Raw genomic sequence first — 18,651 nt, forward strand, 5'->3', positions numbered from 1 at the left:
AAAGTGGGTGTGTGATTTAAAAATCCATAGCGCAGGAAGTTTAAAAATTACGTCTCAACATCCGATAAGGGCACGAATACTCACAAAATGTTATGCTATGCATTCCACACATATCAAAGGGTATTTTAAAGAAAAAATTTAACCGGAAACAACAATAAAATTGGGCGAGTGATTTAAAAATCCATAACGCAAGAAGTTTAAAAATGGCGACTCAACATACGATAAGGGCACAAATACCCAGAAACTGTTATGCTATGCATTCCACACATATCACAGAGTATTTTAAATAATTTTTTTTTTTTTTTTTTGAAAATTTACTCATTTTTCACCAAAAAATACCATCCTCTCCCCTTAAGACAAATTTTCAGTAAAGACGCAAATAATCTCAGATCATCATCTGTGTGTGTGTGTGTGTGTGTGAAAAGAGAGAAAGAGAGAGAGAGAGAGAGTTCTCTAATAACTTCTGTATGTGTGAATGTGTTTTGACAGAATTACACACTTTAATTAGCATGTAAAGCATGTTTCACAGTTATAAATAAGCCAATACAATTGTAAATATTGTTTATGTTTGCTTGCTCACTCAATGAGTCACACAATTTATAAACGTAATTGCCACAGCAAGCCTGTCAATCATTAGAAAGAATGAAGTTTCCACATCGTTGCTCTATTTCTATAAATATAAATACACTGACAATTAAGGATAATATACAATAATGTTAATAAAAACAAAAACACTTGTTACACAGACTGTACATCATCATGCACATATCCAAGAACTATATATGTACACAAATACACTTATTTTTCTTTCTTCATTTAAATAACTCTACTCTGGCATAAAAGTAGACTTAAATCCCATGTAATATGCAAAAATCTTAAGTATCTGTTTGAAAAAAGGGAGTTCACAGTTCAATTTCGCAAAATTCACTGTATTCACAACTAGTGGCGCAATCTTCAGTTCAGAGTCAATTAATTCTGCTCAGTTTAGTAATGTAGCAAGACTGGTACTGCTCCAACATACCTGATCGAATGCAAAACATTACAACAAATCTCTGTTGAACGTTACACACTATCAATTTACAATTTTCATGTTGACATTTAAGTACAGGGAAATGAGAGACGTAATAAAGATGTCTTTACTTTGATTATACAAAATGAAATTCGTATTACTACATGCAGTTTTCTTTCAAAGACGCTTATTTCAATTTTTTAATAACTACCTGCAATGATAGGTAAAAAAGGAAACCATTAAGTATTGTGTCTGATATTTTTATGATACATTTCTTACAGATCTTTGAACTCTCACAGCAAATAGTTGATTCTCTACTGAATTCATAATGTTGACTGGAATATTATTAAAGCTTCATGCTTATCATTTGGGATTAAATACATTAGATCACTGTGTTGTTATTCTAACATATGATAAATATCATGATGGCGTTGTTATGAGAGTAAAAATGGCAATTCATTTCTTTTATTATCTTTTTTACTGCTCTTGCATTACAGCGAAGAAATATTTTCAAAACATGGGAGGAGTAATAGTGGGAGGAAGAACAATGAAGTGCATATGATTTGCTTATGATATGGCGTTGTTAGCAGAAGAGGAGATGATACTAAGGGATATGCTACTGGAGCTAAATGACAGCTGTGAGCAGTATGGGTTGAAGATAAATGCAAACAAGACGAAGAAAAATAAAGAAGGTAAATGCGCCAATTCGAAATGAGGCAATGGAACAAGTGGACAGATTCAAATATTTGGGGATGATTAGGTTTTCAGACAATTCTACCACATGTTTATCGATAAAACTTGCCTAACAATACAAAAAAGAAAAATTTAAGTAAGATGAAAAACGAAACAGACAATAAGAATTTATTATGTATAATATTCTTCTGACATAAGCCACTTGGCAAGGCTGTGATTGGGTAGGTACAAGTTGCTACTGACACAGTCAAGAAACTCAATGAAAGAACCATAAAAAAATAAATTTTTGGACAAACAGCTAAGCATCTATGCCTACAATGTAGTTGCATTGCTTTGCTATTCTCTCTCACAGCTACTTTCTTATATTCTATGTACGATACTGTTTATGCTTTATTGTAACACAATTGCTTCACACAATTTCAATCCAGAGACAACAACAGTAGAATCTCGTAACATTTTATGAACAATTCAAAGGCAGTCTCTCACAAATCCTTACAGAAATCTATTCAACTCCCCAAAAGAGAAGTTTTCAATACTTCTTATCAATGTGGCAAGAATGATACCCAAAACCTTAATGTAATGCTGGAAATTAAATCTACTTTATGTCGAAATAATAATAACATGTCATTATCGATTTGTAAAACATTACAATATACAATATACTGAAATCAAAAGACAGCTCGAAAGCTTTTCTTCTTCTATGGTACACACCTTCTGCGATTTCGTTTTCCCAATATGAGAAGGAGGAGCATTCCTGATTAGACGTAGATCGTAAAAGTTGGGTGGCTATTGATACAAGCAGCATGCGAAGAGAACATGCAACATTTCAAACTGAATGTTTAAAACAAATCACAATATTATCACCATGGCAACATTATAGTTCACCCTAAATAAAGCAAACATTCATTGCCATACAAGTCAAGCGGAAAGCAAAGCGTATGTGTATGTGAACAGTGGCAACACTGGCAGACTATGTACTGTAAGCCACAACTTGTAACTGATACCTGTTTCAAAGGTGTTCATCCTGTGTTATGGTTACTATGGTTACAAAAGTGGGGCTGTGAAGAATGCATGTTGCGTTGCAGTCATGCAGTTCTGGTTGCGTACCCTCCTAGGAAACTATGTCTCTCTAGAGATTTTGAAAGAAAACAAAATCGTTTGGTAGATGAATCTGCTTCAGTATAATTAAAAAAAAAAAAAAAAAAAGTAAATAATATACAGGGCTATTCAAAAAGAAGGAGCAGATTTCAAATATCTATTTCTTCCTAGAAACACAATTCCAACATTCCTGGACAGACGAAAGTTTAAATTTTGAACAGTCCGGGTAGAAGTTCCAATCACGCTGTTGCTTGTCACGCGCAGCTGCATTGGAGCTGTTGATTGCAGTGTTAAGGCCAATGTCTGGGATAGGGGGGATAAAAACATTGTCTTTTACGTAACCCCACAGATAAAAATCACATGGAGTGAGGTCTGGAGACCTGGGAGGCCACCGGTGATGAAGTTGATCTTCTCCTCCTCCTCTTCCAATCCAACGTCCTGGAATGGTGTCATTCAGGTAACGTCGGACGTGGTTAGAGAAATGAGGCGAGGTACCATCTAGCATGAAGATGAAGTCATCTGAATCATCTTCAAGTTGAGGAAATAACCAGTTTTGAAGCATGTCTAGATAGTCACAGTTTTCTCCATGAAGAAGAAAGGTCCATAAACTTTGTTTACAGATATGGCACAGAAGATGTTACTCTTCGGTGAATTTCTTTCATGTTCAATAACTGACTGTACGAATACGCTCGATATTTTCATTTGATGTGCGTGAACGTCCCGTGCTTTTCTGTTTGCAGATGCAACCATCTTCTACGAATTTTCGATGCCACTGATAAATCTGCTTATGACGAGGTGGTTGTTTATTAAACTGACAGTGAAAAGCACGTTGAACTTCAATAATTGACTCTAGTTTTGCTAATTGCAGCACACAAAATGCTTTTTCTTGTTGTGCCAACAGCACCAATGCGGCTGTGATTGGAACTTCTACCAGGACTGTTCAAAATTTAAACTTTCGTCTGTCCAGGAACGTTGGAATTGTGTTTCTATCTTTTGTAGTTTGGAAGAAATAAATATTTGAAATCTGCTACTTCTTTTTGAACAGCCCTGTATATAAAGAATGCACCCGAGGAAAGAAAGACAATGGAAAACAGCTATACACAAACATTCCACAAACAGAAATTAGCTGGGTGCTTAAGACACACTGACTTCCCTCTCTCACCCTCTCCAAACTGGTCAACAAGAACTGCTGTTCTAGAATGGATAAACAGGGGAAGCATTCGAGTATTACATTATACACATACCTGTCTTGATTAAAGTGCGGAGGAACCGGACGAATGGTGAAAATAATAATAACAGATCATTCTTGAACTGCGGAATTTCAAACTGTGTGAGACTCGAGGGCTTTTCCATGAGAGTACGCAGCCAACAATGGCACATTACGGAGAATTGGATGGGAACAGTTCCATGGAACAACTGGACTGAAAGAGTGAAGGAGGGGAGGCAGACATCACAGACACAATTCTTCAACCAAACTAAGCATTCCAGTATTGCAGCACTGATACTTACCATCGTCTTCCCTGTCCAGTCAAACTCTCCATCGTCTACATAAGCTCTTCTCTCAAAGAGATCTTGGAACAATTTTCTGAGGTACTCATAATCCGGAGTTTCGAAGAAATCCAGTCTTCTTACATAACGCAGGTACGTAGCCATTTCCTCTGAAAAAGTAAACAAATCAATTACACTATTATCAAGGTATCAAATGGACTCAGAACATCTCAAAATCTGTGTTTCAGTGGCTAACCATGACATTATCTTTGAAAAATATTGGAGTGCAAGAGGTCAAATGACTTTATTGTCAAATGCCTGGCATTAGAAAACAACAACAACATTATCAAGGTATCACTGTTGATTCTCCAGCACTGTTCAAAATATTGGGATGACTATCCAACTGCATGAATGGAAGACAAAAATCCGACCATGTGAGAGAGGCTATAGCCCCTGCCACACTGCCATACTTATATGTACTAGGTACAACGAAACGAAAGTGGGTCACCAAACATAGAACTGAAGGCGTGCAAAGTTGGTAACATGCTGTTTACTATCAATACCAACGTGTGGGGAAGGAGGGCAGCACAGTCACAATAATCGATGTACACTCATATGTTTGTTTTTTGCACTAGAAGTAGCATTAGTAACACGTCTATTAGTCCAACATCCGAAATGAAGGTGAGTACAGAAGAGCAGAGAGGTGTGGATCGTTTTTTGACTGCTGAGGGTGCTGGAGGACGAGAAATTCATCTTAGCATTGTGCCGTTTATTTTCCAGCATCCTGTTTTTCTGTATTGATTTTTTCTCCCTTTCCTTATTTCCTTTACTTCCTGGTTTTAGTTTCTCTTTTTTTCTAATAGATGGCGTTTTCTCATCCGCCATTTTCTGTCTGATTTCTTCTATGTATAAAGAGCGAGTTTATTACTATTAGGGAACTTTCTTATTGGTTCGTGATTTCTGTCTTGCTTGTGATTGGATGCTTCTGTTACAAGCGTCTTTCCGGGTTGGACTGGTGACGCACTGCCTGGGGCAGTGACTCAGAGGCATCTGAAGGAGAAACTTGCTATCCTGTTTGGGGAGAGACAGTTGCAGCGGGGACTGATCCTGATACCGACATGAGGACGTGGGATGGTGACTGGGTATGGACAGGCAGGGCCTGACCCCGTGGATTTGGAGTTTTTTTGGTACTACTGCTTCAAGTCATGGTTCTCAGTTGCCATGTGGTCAACCGATTCCATGTAAAGGGAAATTGTTCCGTCGTGTGCACAAGGAAGGCGATTTCAAGTTGATCCCGAGACTGACCTGCCGGGGATTATAAATGGATTCGACCATTGGTGACAGTATTGTTTATTAATATATATGTATTGTCTTTTCTAAATTCTATCTTGTTAATTTGCCTTTACTTAGAAAGATTCGCTGACATTCGTCAGTCTTATATGGTCCGCTAAGTATTTCTTGTTTCATTTTGTTAAGCTTTATTCTACATTAGTACATGAAAGAATTGAGGACCAGTTAAATTAATATTCTATTTGTGTAATATGTGTTAATTACATTCTTAGGTGTAATGGCGAATGTCAGGGAGGTCTATATGATCCGGCAAACCAGTCACCGGAGGAACAGTAATTTCATAGTTGATTGATATTCGGGTTTCGTCTGCCTTTACTACAGTTATTGTTTCTTGGGACGTTTCCTTTTCTAATTATATTTTTTTATCAAGTCACCTTAATTATATTTATTAATTTTTTATATTATATAAGTTTTCATATATCTAATTTCTTGTTGCTTTTTGCATTTAGTTTATATAGAGGTTATTACCTGATTTTTAATCACTAAATGTTATCAGGTAAATTGTAATTTTTAAGGTATTTATTTCATTTTCCCTCACCTAACGAGGTGAGTCACCTAACCTTATCCAATGATTTACGGCGGGGATAGCCAGGAGGCTCCCGTTTCAGCATGTTTGTTGTGTATGGGAAACACTGCATGTCACGTTCACGTGTGCTGGAGTGGCATAAGATATTCCGAGATGGACACTGGTCACTGCACAATGATCTGCGCCTGGACAGGCCCATCACACCATAACTCCTAATGTTATTGCACGGATGGATGGGGCCACAATCAGTGAGCAGTACTATGAAGATACTTTGTAGAAACTGAGGAACAAAGTCGAAATGCCCTGGAATGTTCTTGAACGGCAGTATACTTCTGCATGATAACACCTGTTCCCACACTGTCAAACACGTGCGGGATATGCTTCAGGGATTTGGCTGGGAAACACTTCAGCATTCACCCTACAGCTCAGATCTTTCCCATGCAATTTCCAGATATGTCAAGACTTGAAGAAAGACATTTGTGGATATAGTTCTGCAATGGACGAGTTTGTGGTTCTGTCAGCAGCATAAAGACTTCTACAAGAAGGCAACTGACCATCTTGTTTCCCAATGAGATTGATGTAGTAACAATTATGGAGATTACTCGTACCTTTGAGGTAATAAATGTTCAATGACACTCTTTGTATATTCAACAGGCTTCTCCTATTACTACTACAGACTTCCAACAATTTATTATTCCTTACACCATTTGGACTATGCACGCATGCACATGTAGACCTAAACACAGATATATAGACAAACAATAATCCATCTTTCTACTCCCAAATGCACGTCTCTGATCCAATACATCTTCATTTTCAGGTCCCTATCTTCAATGGCTTGCAGGATCTCTTCATTCCAGGATTTCGTTTCTGTGGTCTGTCTTTTTTAAGTTATCCTGATACACTCTACAGTTCCACTTTAATACTGAAGGTCAACATCCACTCCTGACATCAGACCATATGTCTTCATATTAGGACATGGCATTGGCATCCCTTGTGCCCAATGTCACTGAAATTGTTTTGGAAGTCTATTATTACTGGTTAAAACGAGTATTTATAAGTTTAAATACAGGCACTCATTGTTGGTCACATAGACAGAGAAAGATGTTACGTTAAACTTTAAAGAAGATGTAACAAAATGAAATATGAACACAGTGCAGTGATAAGAGAAGCTGTGAAATTTACTAAGGGAAAGCTGATAAAAACAAGGTAATGGCATTCCATGTTAAGTTTCCGATTAGAACAAAAAATTGTATTGAAAACAAAATTACTAAGCAAGTATCACATTTTAAGTATTTTGATGTAAAATAGATCAAGATTACATCAGAAATATGTAAAATTCCAAACAATTTGTGGTATAATCCAAAGAACGTTCAAATGAAGAACAAGGAAAGACACACATCTAAGATTTTATTCCTTCGTGGAGCTCCCTGTGGCAGTGTTATGGACCATGAAAAATGGTGACTTCAGCAAAATAAGGTTGCTGAAATGCGTTTTGTAAGATCGAAGAGATGTACAGGAGAAGATTGATTCAGAAATTAAGACACCAGGAATGACTTAAGGATGGAATTGTTATTTTACGACGCTGTATCAACATCTCATGTTATTTAGCATCTGAGTGAAATGAAGGTGATAATGCTGGTGAAATGAATCCGGGGTCCAGCACCGAAAGTTACCCAGCTTAAGAATGGAATTTATACTAGAAAAAATAAAACATTATAGAGAAAACTGGCTACTTCATTGATCTCCAAACAACAGAAACTACAGACCAAGAGGACTCTGATTAACAGGACGACCCAGAAAACAATGGACAGATGTCAGACCAGAACAGACTTTGGCCTAATTCCTGACTGAAGAAGTAGAAGTAAGCTAACTATACAAGCAATTACAGTAATGAGCAAATTGAATAGGAAATATTCAAATACAAGTTTTAGCTGCATTTTTAATGTGTGAGTAATTCCAACGTAACTTTTAATAACTACCACAAAGATAATATTCATAAGAAAATAAAAGTTTTGACTGAAAAAAAGCTAACTGGTCGCAATTCGTTTGTTACGAATCTTGCTACAGTACTCCAAAAGTTTTTGTATCTGTTCATGCAGTCGACTCTAGATACCAGCAAGGCGAGTAAAATTACCAGCAAATATCAGTTGGGATGCAGGTTACCGAAATGATTAGTGCTCAGACCAAAAAATGGTCCATATTTTCTTGTCATACTGCCATTTCACTATTTTCACCAGTACAGAAAGCAAAAGAAACTAATCAGTCTGTCTTGAGGCCATCAACGCCTGGAAGAGGCCAGAGCACTTTCATAAGAAGCAGAAGAGTAAAAACGTTAATTCTTCACCTGGATGTCCTTCACACAGCACCTCTATAGGAGTGGCCCTCTTCGTGTCACCGATCTTCTGGTACCTCTCCTTGAGTGTATCTGCTTTGAGACCTTGCCATGGCAAACTGCCTCGCAGAAAGTACATGAACATATGTCCCAGAGCTTCCAGGTCATCCCGTCGACTTTGCTCTGCAACATTACAAAGCACATATTAATTACTGGTATACATTTACCATTTGTTCGTGATATTTGAATGTACAGTAGGCCTACATAAATTCACGAAGTATTTATATTCTTAAATAGTAGCTGCCTGCAAAATAAAAAAGAGGGATTACACAGAAATAAAATGAGAGTCAAATTGAAAGGTTAGAGAAAGAGAGGGAACTGAAAAAAGCAGGACAGGGAGTGCTAGAAAGACCAGAATAAAGAAAAAAAAGAAGGAAAAGAGGGAAACGGAGAAAATGGGGAAAAAGGAAAATGGAGAAACAAGAAAAAGGAGAGGGAAAGAGGAAAGAGAAGACAGAAATGGTGGAAGAGGGGAAAGGGAAATAGAAAAAGAGGGAGACGAGAGAATTGGAGAAAGAAAAAAATGATGAAAGAGGGGAGAGGAAAATAGAGAAAGTGGGGGAAATGAGAGAACAGAGTGAAATTGGAGAACGTGAGAAAGGAAAAGTTGAAAGGAGGAGTTTCAAAGAGGAAAAGAAAGAAAAGTCTTCGCAATTAACAGATCAAACTTTTATGGAAGTCATATAGCATTCAAGTCTCTTCTCCTCTAATTTTTCACAATTACCAAGTCAACAAAGAGCAGACGTAACTAACAAGTTCCTCTTACAGATCCTACACAAGATGAACACGAGTGTAAGATGAGGGAATTCTAAGTAACAGGATGTATTTTCATTGTTTCAACGGGCAAATCGCAATATAGCGAACGTAGAAGCTCCGCCCATGACCTCTTCCACTTTTCCCCCACTAGCTCAACAGACACTCTACGTGATAGGCGAGTGTTGTGTCGAATACACATTTCATGTGGGTGGGGATAACTTCCTCTACTGGCGTTCACTATATTGCTATTTATCCGTTTCAACAACAGGGTGTATGTAAAATGAGAGACACGAACCTTTACACAAAACAAACGAGGGTGAATATTTTAGCAAATCATTTTGTATTTTGTCTCAAACTTTCTGCAGCCAAGTTACCTCTGCCCAGTATACAGCTGAAGATTGGAAAGTGTGCAGAGAAATTGCAAGGAAAGGCAGGACTTTTGTCTATTTGCAATAACTTATAGAAAAAGTTCTGGCCAACTCCAGCATAATGTCAAACTAATTGTGAAGTTGGTGCAGATAGCTGGAGTATTACGATGTAGAAGTTTTATTTGGATTTATTTTCACTTAAATGTAATGTAATATAAATATAACATGATCAATTACCAATTGCACATTATTACTATCTATAGTGAAACCTCTCCTTACGGACACCCCCAAGATATGGACACTCCTCATATATGGGCAGATTTTTATGTCCCAACTGAAATAATATATAATTAAAGATAAATTTAACTCTCGTTTACGGACACTCTCAGACACAGACACGGACAGCTGTTTCACAGTTCTAAAGCTTGCTTTACCTCCTGACTGCGATAGAACTTGGATTGCAAGACCTAATGTGTTACAAAAATGGAAAATTTACTTTTGAGAACTGTACAGAAATTCCTTATCATGAAAGAAGACAGTAAGGGTCTCGTAGGCTACCCCTTGTTAGCTGGAAGTGGGTGATCGTGAAATTGTATTCAACACATGATAAGAGTTAATAGGATTATTCTCTTCACTTCAATCAGTTGTACTAGTTCGAGAGACATGGCACCTGAATGTAAAGGTTAAGTCGAAAACTGTAAATTACAGTACTGCATTTTCTGTTTTCGGTCTTATCTACTGTAGTTCGAAGTTGCAAAGAATTTACTATAGTACTGTATACTATATTTAGAATTAAACTACAGTAATACATTTCATTTAAAGCGTGAAGGGATACATAATGCATAATCTACTGTTAGATTGGGGAGTCTCCCTCCCAATAAAGGACACCTCCCAGATGCGGACAGATTGTTACGTCCCTTTGATGTCCGTAAATGAGAGGTTTCACTGTATTTAGAAATCTCAATGTACAACAAACACTAGCATATAAACACACAAACGGAGAACACTTACCTTTTCCTAAATGAGTGTTTATGCTCATGTACCTCGCTGTCCCTGTCAGACTTTTGTGTTCCCGATACGGTATGTGCTTATTTGTTTCTAAATCTATATATTCTTTCGCTAAGCCAAAGTCTGAAATGAAAGAAAGATTGCCACATGTATTAACAACAACTTACCATATTAAAAAATACACATTAGTTGGAAAAATTAATGTTATTTATTACAAGCACAAACAGTAGTAAGGAGTACATGCATTTCCACATTTTGCTTTTGTTCTTTTTAAGTTAATTTATACACGCTTTAACATCTATGATCATACTGCGTGTAAGACGTTTGGGTATATTAGTAAACCATTTTTACCATTGTTGAGTTCCTGTTTCTATTGTTCATGTGTTACAGATGGCTTGTATTCATGTAACTGATTTTACATTTTGAGTAATGCTTATATTATTTGTGAATGAGATGATGATAAATCATGGTGTATGAATTTCCAATCTGGCATTTGCCTTTGTGACTGAGGGAAACCATGAAAACCCCCCAGTCAGATTGACTGGCCACAGAGTTTGATCCCGGGACTACCTGAATGCGAGTCTCAAATGTTAGCTAGTGTCTAAGTCAACTCTCTCTGTTGGTTTATTATTGTTATTGTGGTTGTTTAGTCAACTAAGGAATGTAACTTAAAAAAAGTCGTTATCATGACAATATTGTCATGTATCAAACTATTTCACCTATTCTCTTTTCAGGTTTTGGCGAGGTGTAAATGTCAGGCCTTATCTTATTGTGGTAACCTATTGCTCTTTTTCCAATTGGTTTCTACTGGGTGTTCATTTTAAAGTGTGTCATGACGTCACTGTTGTGAGTCAGCGATTTGAAGCGAGTTTCAGCTTTTATGTCAGAGAAGTTGCCTATTAATCAAGGCGTTCAATCTGAACTTGGGAACGTGTATGGTATAACTTGAACGTCGTAGCAACAGATGGGGGTCTGTACGATCTGTGTGCTACCATAACCTCTTTCGAATTGTGTTTTGCTCGGGCAAGTCGTACCCAGGGTATTTGTTATCATCGGTTGCGTATGGCAACATTCCACAACACAAATCAAATGCTCCGTGTCCATGTTGACAGTCGAAATTAATGTCAAATACTGTAGGCCTACGTAAGTAATCGTCTTAACCCTCTCCCCATATCCCGACAGTAAGAAAAAAACTCATTTCAGTAAGTGTTTCCAAACAGTTCACATTCCTGCCACTACCGACGTTACCGTACACATCAGTAAGTACTCTTCAGAATGAACGCTGTACTTGCTAGGCAACTTCTTTGGCACATAGGTAATACGCCTCTGCGGAAGTGTACGAAGATTGAATTGTATAGGCTCATCGACTAGCCACATGATGTCATACAGCGAGCCATGACACACTTTGAACTGAACACGCAGTACATCACAAGTTCATATGGTAGCCTGCCCGAATTCATTCTCCCTGGGACCGGGACTGGAACCCGGGTTTTCAGCTCTACGTGCTGATGCTTTATCCACTAAGCCACACCGGATTCCAGTTCCGATGCCGGATTGAATCCCCATCCTTCAGCATATGGTAATGCAGAATTCCTGCACGGAAATATCATATGTACTTTGGTACATCATAATAATATGATATGCGTAAATAATCACTTAGTGACTTAAGACAGCGCTCATTCCATCGGATCCCGGCCACTTAGTCACTTGTAATGAGTGCACCTCTGCACATAGTGTGTTGGGCATTGTGCCACTGTCACACATCTGTGACACAGCGCATGAGGGTTGGCCACCAAAGGGAAACTGAGAGGATTCAATCCAGCATTGGAACTGGAATCCGGTGTGGCTTAGTGGATAAAGTGTCAGCACATAGAGCTGAAAACCCAGGTTCGAGTCCTGGTGTCGGAGAGAATTTTTCTCTACTCCACACATCCTTCATCATATAATATCTTAGCTCAAAGACTATAAAGTATTGTGACTATTGTTCACTAATAACAGTGTAGCGATTCACACAGCTAAATATCAAAGCATTGTATAAATTATAAAATATTATTATAAAATACAAAACTCCAATGACGGCAAGATCCAATGTTTATAGAATATAGGACGTGCATATTTCCTATATTATAAAGTATGGCATACTTACCTATAATATGAATGATCTTATCCTTTTTTGTGGTACTGCGTCCAATAAGGAAGTTTTCAGGCTTCACATCCCTGTATATTAAATGTCGACTATGGACATATTCTATCCTGTGAAGCTGTAATAATTCAAATCAAACATTCAGTTACAAGAAAACAAAACAATAAAATGTTTACTATTGCTATTATTATTATATGTTACAAGTAAACCTAAACAATATTTTAAGTGTCGAAATCATACTTCTGTGAAATATGTTTCTTCTTACAACATATATGAAATTATTGCTCTTAAATGGGAATTCATTACAATACATTCACAATGCATTTTCCATTTTTTGTCTGAACTGAACCAAAGTTCCTAATACAACTGTGAAAGTATATCTTATATTAAAAATTAATAAAGATTTGACTTCAGTGAATGTTCGTCAATGCTGTGTGCAGTGGCAACAGTTGTAAAAAAAGAAATTAAAGCAAAGCGTCTGCTTCTGCTGCCATCTTAAATTACATCTCACATTCCAATGATTTCATTTTTTACACTCAGCAAAATACTTTAATGCCACTTATCGCTTATAAAGTTATACTGGACTGTTCCGAGATGTGAAGGATTTGGGTAAAAAATGTTCAACAAGTGTTTCTGATTGTGTGTGGTGGAATATGAAGCCAGTGGTGGCTGCATGAGGGTGCTCTGCGACACCACCTTTTGTGTCGAAATACTTTCGTATCTGCTTGTGAAAACTCACCTGTAAGTAACTCGACACCACAAAACAACAGGCAGCTGATTTAGCTAAACTGTACTGAATTTCAAATGGACTAGAAGTTTTCGACTGGAAAGCACTGGACGAAGAAGACTTTTGTTTCTGCTTGCACAGCAAGTTTTATTTCATTACACGAGTTACAATATACAAGGTGATTCTATGACTTTGTTACAAGCTTTTAAGGAAAATAGAAGAGATCATTATGAACAACTTCCATAGGAACAATAAAATTGTCTGGAAACATTTTGTTCGGTAATTACAAAACGCGATTTATGTGCTAACCGTCTAAGTAACATTGAAGGCCATAGTAAAATGGGCCATTTACTTTTCTTCAATGTATATCATGATGTTGTCCTGGCGATGTTTGTGAACATTACAAAGATCATACAAATGCGCACAGAACCTTGTTTACAGCCTACATTAAAATAGCCGTCTGGCATCGAACTCATGGTCATTGCATTGAAATTTTACCTCAGTTTATTTGTAACTGTATTATCCGCTGAGTTAGCTCTGTGGTAGCATGTCTGCCTCCAGACTAGCCGGCCCGGATTCGATTCCCGGCAGGGTCAGAAATTTTCATGTAAAATTTCTACCTCGGGACTAGGAGAGATGGTGGTGCACAACTTCTAATCACTAAATTGTGCACCAATATGCCTGGATTAAATCACAAATCTATATGCCGGCACCAGGTTTCACCTTCTCCATCATCATCCTCACCCATTCCCTACACTACACTCACCCTAGTACACTTCACAGACACACAAAAAACTGTACTTAGTTTCTTTACTCTCTTGTTATCACGGGAAGATTCATATAAGAGAACTTGTTGATATGCATTTCATTTAGGAAAGGGCAAATGGAAATGAAAGAAAAGCTGTACGGCTTTATCAGTCAAAATATAATTTACGATGCCAGCTAGCTCATACCATGTTTATAAGAATTCACCAACATTTACAGGAATAAGAAGTCTGTAACCACTATTCAGAAAGATGGTCTTGAGTTCGATGCTAGCTGGTTACAGTGACTATGCATATCAAACATCACATTACAGGACATAGGTTCCTATTGATCACCTCTATCATCCCTAAAAGTTTGTAATGAGGTCACTGAATCATCCAGTATATCCAATACCTGACTTTCCATCGTAAAATTTTTTAACCTTCTTATCTGATTTGTTCATTCTTTTTTACAACTGAGCCTCTCCACGACAAACTTTCAATCTCTACTGAATATAATGCAGATATCACATCTCTGAGCAAAAACTTAAAACTTAAGCTGTTTGATTTCAGTTAACTACTGCCTTTATTTTCAGTCCTTCCTGATATACAAACGCATTACGAGATGATGTTTCCTGGACTATTTCCATGTTTTCTTTCTCTCTCCTGCTGTCTGCTGTTGCCAGCTACATATGCACTTCAGCCATTTACTTGGCTTATTGTGTTAGTGCTTAAACTATATAGACAAGCTGTTCCAATATCCTTGTGTTCCCAACAAGATGAGATACTTCATTGGATGGTTCCTAAAATTACAAAATATTGCTCCAAAACATAAACAGTGTTTGCAAGTCTACAACACATTGCAATAGCATAATATATGTTAAGTTATTTATAGAAGGTATTAAACAAGGGTCTAATAATATTTTAAAGAAATAGTATTCATCAAAATAAGAAAAAAAAGTATAATAATAAACATGGGTCCTAAATATCTTTGAAGAAACAGTTGGTGCTGTAACAGTAGGATATCTTCTAATGTCAGGTCTTTGCTTGTTCTTTATTGCAATGTAGTAAACAAAAGGGTAAACATGGAGATATAACACACCCAAAAAGAAACGTTGTTGTTAAAATACTAATTTCACAGTTAATATTTGAGGAGAAAAAGTCTCTCCGGCGCCGGGGATCGAACCCGGGTCCTTGGTTCTACGTACCAAGCGCTCTGACCACTGAGCTACGCCGAATTCAATTCACAGCACCGGATCGAACTCTCCTCCTTCAATGTTTCCCTTTGTGGCCTGACTCCAAGTTAGGCATATCATCATCATCATCATCATCAATAGCTATCAGGGTTTAGGCCATTTGGCCTGTTCCGTCTCAGGTGAAAAGCTGGTCTCTCCATCGCTTCTTTGGGCGTCCACGATCTCGGTATCCAAGGGGTCTGTAATTTAATAATCTCCTGGGTAGTCTATCATTTGGCATCCGTAGAACATGCTCATGCATATATATATATGTTAACGTATATGTCCAATGTCAACTGCCATTATACTAGGAGCGCACTCAGCTGAGTGACTTGTTGGCCGGGAATCCGCAGTACTTGTTTCTTCAAAGAGATTAATTTAGGACCCATGTTTATTTTTTTAAGAATACTACCCTCTCTAGAAATATTAGACCTTTCTTCTTAACACCCTGTATATCTTTCTCGTAAATATTGTGGTTCAGATTACCATCATTATGCCTATTACTCAGATGTTTATTTGTAGGATGACTATCTGGTAGAAAACTAATGTGACGTCTGTTGAACAATAGCATTTATTCAGTGTTCTTTCCAATAAATAATTTTTAGTCTAATTTATTTTCACAAAACAGTGCAAGAACCCAACAAATATCACGCCACGTTGAATAATATTTAACTAAACTCTATGAACGTCTATGAGAAGGATGTTTATAAAATATATGGGTATATGAACATTACAAAAAATGTTTTATATATATATATATATATATATATATATATATATATATATATATTTACCGCCACTTATGGAGCTTAAGTCTGAAGACATTCTGAGCAAAAAAAAAAATGTCATATAAACATGGGTCCTATTCTCAATATTTACAAAGTTACGTTTCGTTATTGGAACGCATTGCTGTGAACGCGTGATCTTGGTCAGCGTGCAGTCAGCAGCCAGCGCGAGCGCTACGGAAATAAAAGATTGCCGTATGCAGTTACGTAGAGCGACGAGTGCCGTTTACAAGCGTGCGGCCAAGTGTACTCAAGCGGACGGCGACATTTAAAAAAAATGTGTTGTAAACTCTGCAAGACTGTAAATTAGGATGCAAAATTAAACTGCAAATATTCAAGTCTGTGGAAGTGGTGTGATTTCTAATAATTATTGTGATAAGTGCCTAAGAATGTAATTTTCTAGTTAAAAATAAAAGAAGATGTCTGTACGAAGCAACTAAGGAGTTCACAGCACATTTTTAGCTTCATAATACTTGCCAATTAAAGAAATGATACTTCTGAATGGTTCTTTCTCTATTTGTATTATTCTTTTGCCTTCAAACTAAAGAAAAAACGTATTTTACAAACAACTTTAAGTTTGTGTAACTCTGAAAATGTCGAGAATAGGAATTATGTTTATATGACATTTTTTGCTCAAAATGTCTTCAGAATTAAGCTTCTTAAGCGGTGGTAAATCCTCGTGAATCACCCTGTATGTATACTACTGTCTGTAAAAAGTGCAACACCATGAAGGAACTAGATAGGCATAAGAATATAACGCAGGGTATGACAAGCAAGTGATTAGAATTTCAAAATGATTTTGCATTCCTGAACCCAGCAGTGCCCTCTGTCGTGGTAGGCGCATAAATAGAGGGCTGTTGTGCAGCCAGACGAGCAGTGTATTAGAGTCACTATGCCTCGTCGTGCTAACAGGGCGCAGTATAAACAAAGAACACAGTTTGAACGGGGACGAATGATTGGCCTGCATGAAGATGGATTTTCGTATCGCGATATTGCTGCTCGTGTCGGACATCATGCCACTACAGTGATGCGGGTGTGGAACCAGTGGATAGAAGAGGGTCGTCCGCAGAGATGAGCGGGTACTGGACCACGTAATGTGACCACAGCACGGGACGACCGCCATCTTGTCCGTATGGCCGTAAAGGACTGTACAGCTACATCCACAGTGTTGAGTAGACGTTGGAGTCTACTGTAACGGTGTGGACCTGTCTGCGCCAACGTTTCGTCGCCGTCTTTTGAGGGTTGGACTAGTGGCTCGCATGCCGTTGCGTCGACTTCCATTGTCCAGAAACCACCAACGCCTCAGACTGCAATGGGCACGTGAACGCCATCACTGGCGTGCTGAGTGGCAAAATGTGTTTTCGGAGGAGTTCCGCTTCAACTTGTCCTACAATGATGGCCGCATACGTGTTAGACGCTACCGTGGTGAACGCAATCTGAAAGCCGGCATTGTTGAGCGGCATAGCGGACAAACGTCTAGTGTGATGGTTTGGGGCGCCATTGGATACAATATGCGATCTCGCCTCCTACGTATTCAGGGCAATCTGAACAGCAACCGCTACATTAGGGAGGTTTTAGAGCCCGAGATACTGCCCCTCCTTCTGGCAACTCCACATGCCCTATTTCAGCAGGACAATGCCCGGCCACATGTGGCGAGGATTGTGCAAGCCTTTTTCGAAGAACGACGGGTATTACTGCTTCCCTGGCCTGCACGTTCGCCAGACATGTCGCCCATAGAATATGTTTGGGATATGGTTGGTCGGAAACTTGTTCGTCATGGTCCTCCAGCACCCACTCTTGACGCTTTGTGGACTCGCATACAAACTGCGTGGAGGGAGATTCCCCAGGAACATATCCAGGCCCTCTTTGATTCTATGCCACGACGTTTAGAGGCTCTGATTGCAGGGCATGGAGGCTTCACACCATACTGGAACCTCACAGTCACAGATCAGGTACAGTTATGTAATTCTAATAATTTGTGTATTGTCATGTACCTAATCTGTGGTATCAATTTCATTTCAGTCACATGTATCCTTCTTGGTGTTGCAATTTCTGTAACATTAGTGTGTGTGTGTGTCTATATATATATATATATATATATATATATATATATATATATATATATATATATATATATATGGGTGCATAGTGTGATCGGCACCAAATCTATCTTTTAATCCCGAAAAAGACCTAATACTCAATTTGACAAGAAACTGAGTGCACTTTGAGACCATCCTGGAAGTTTTTGTAACGAGAAAAATTCGGCTGCCACTCGAAATCTTCCAGTTCGTAGCCAGTTGCTGTACGAAATGAGCTACATCCTGCCT

General features: G+C 38.0%; 1 protein-coding gene across 6 annotated transcripts in view; it reads right to left on the minus strand.

The window, feature by feature from the left end:
* Positions 1 to 18,651, minus strand: part of gish (casein kinase I gish) — a 391,901-nt gene that overhangs the window by 59,670 nt on the left and 313,580 nt on the right. For all 6 annotated transcript variants that reach the window (XM_069841246.1, XM_069841243.1, XM_069841247.1 and 3 more), the window contains exons 5-8: positions 12,838 to 12,952; positions 10,695 to 10,814; positions 8,512 to 8,682; positions 4,310 to 4,458 (exon numbers count right to left, since the gene is read on the minus strand). In XM_069841246.1, coding sequence (XP_069697347.1) covers positions 4,310 to 4,458; positions 8,512 to 8,682; positions 10,695 to 10,814; positions 12,838 to 12,952 — 555 coding nt within the window. The remainder of the gene's footprint in view (positions 1 to 4,309; positions 4,459 to 8,511; positions 8,683 to 10,694; positions 10,815 to 12,837; positions 12,953 to 18,651) is intronic.

The sequence above is a fragment of the Periplaneta americana genome, chromosome 12, assembly GCF_040183065.1.
Source record: "Periplaneta americana isolate PAMFEO1 chromosome 12, P.americana_PAMFEO1_priV1, whole genome shotgun sequence".
In the NCBI taxonomy this organism is placed as follows: domain Eukaryota; kingdom Metazoa; phylum Arthropoda; class Insecta; order Blattodea; family Blattidae; genus Periplaneta; species Periplaneta americana.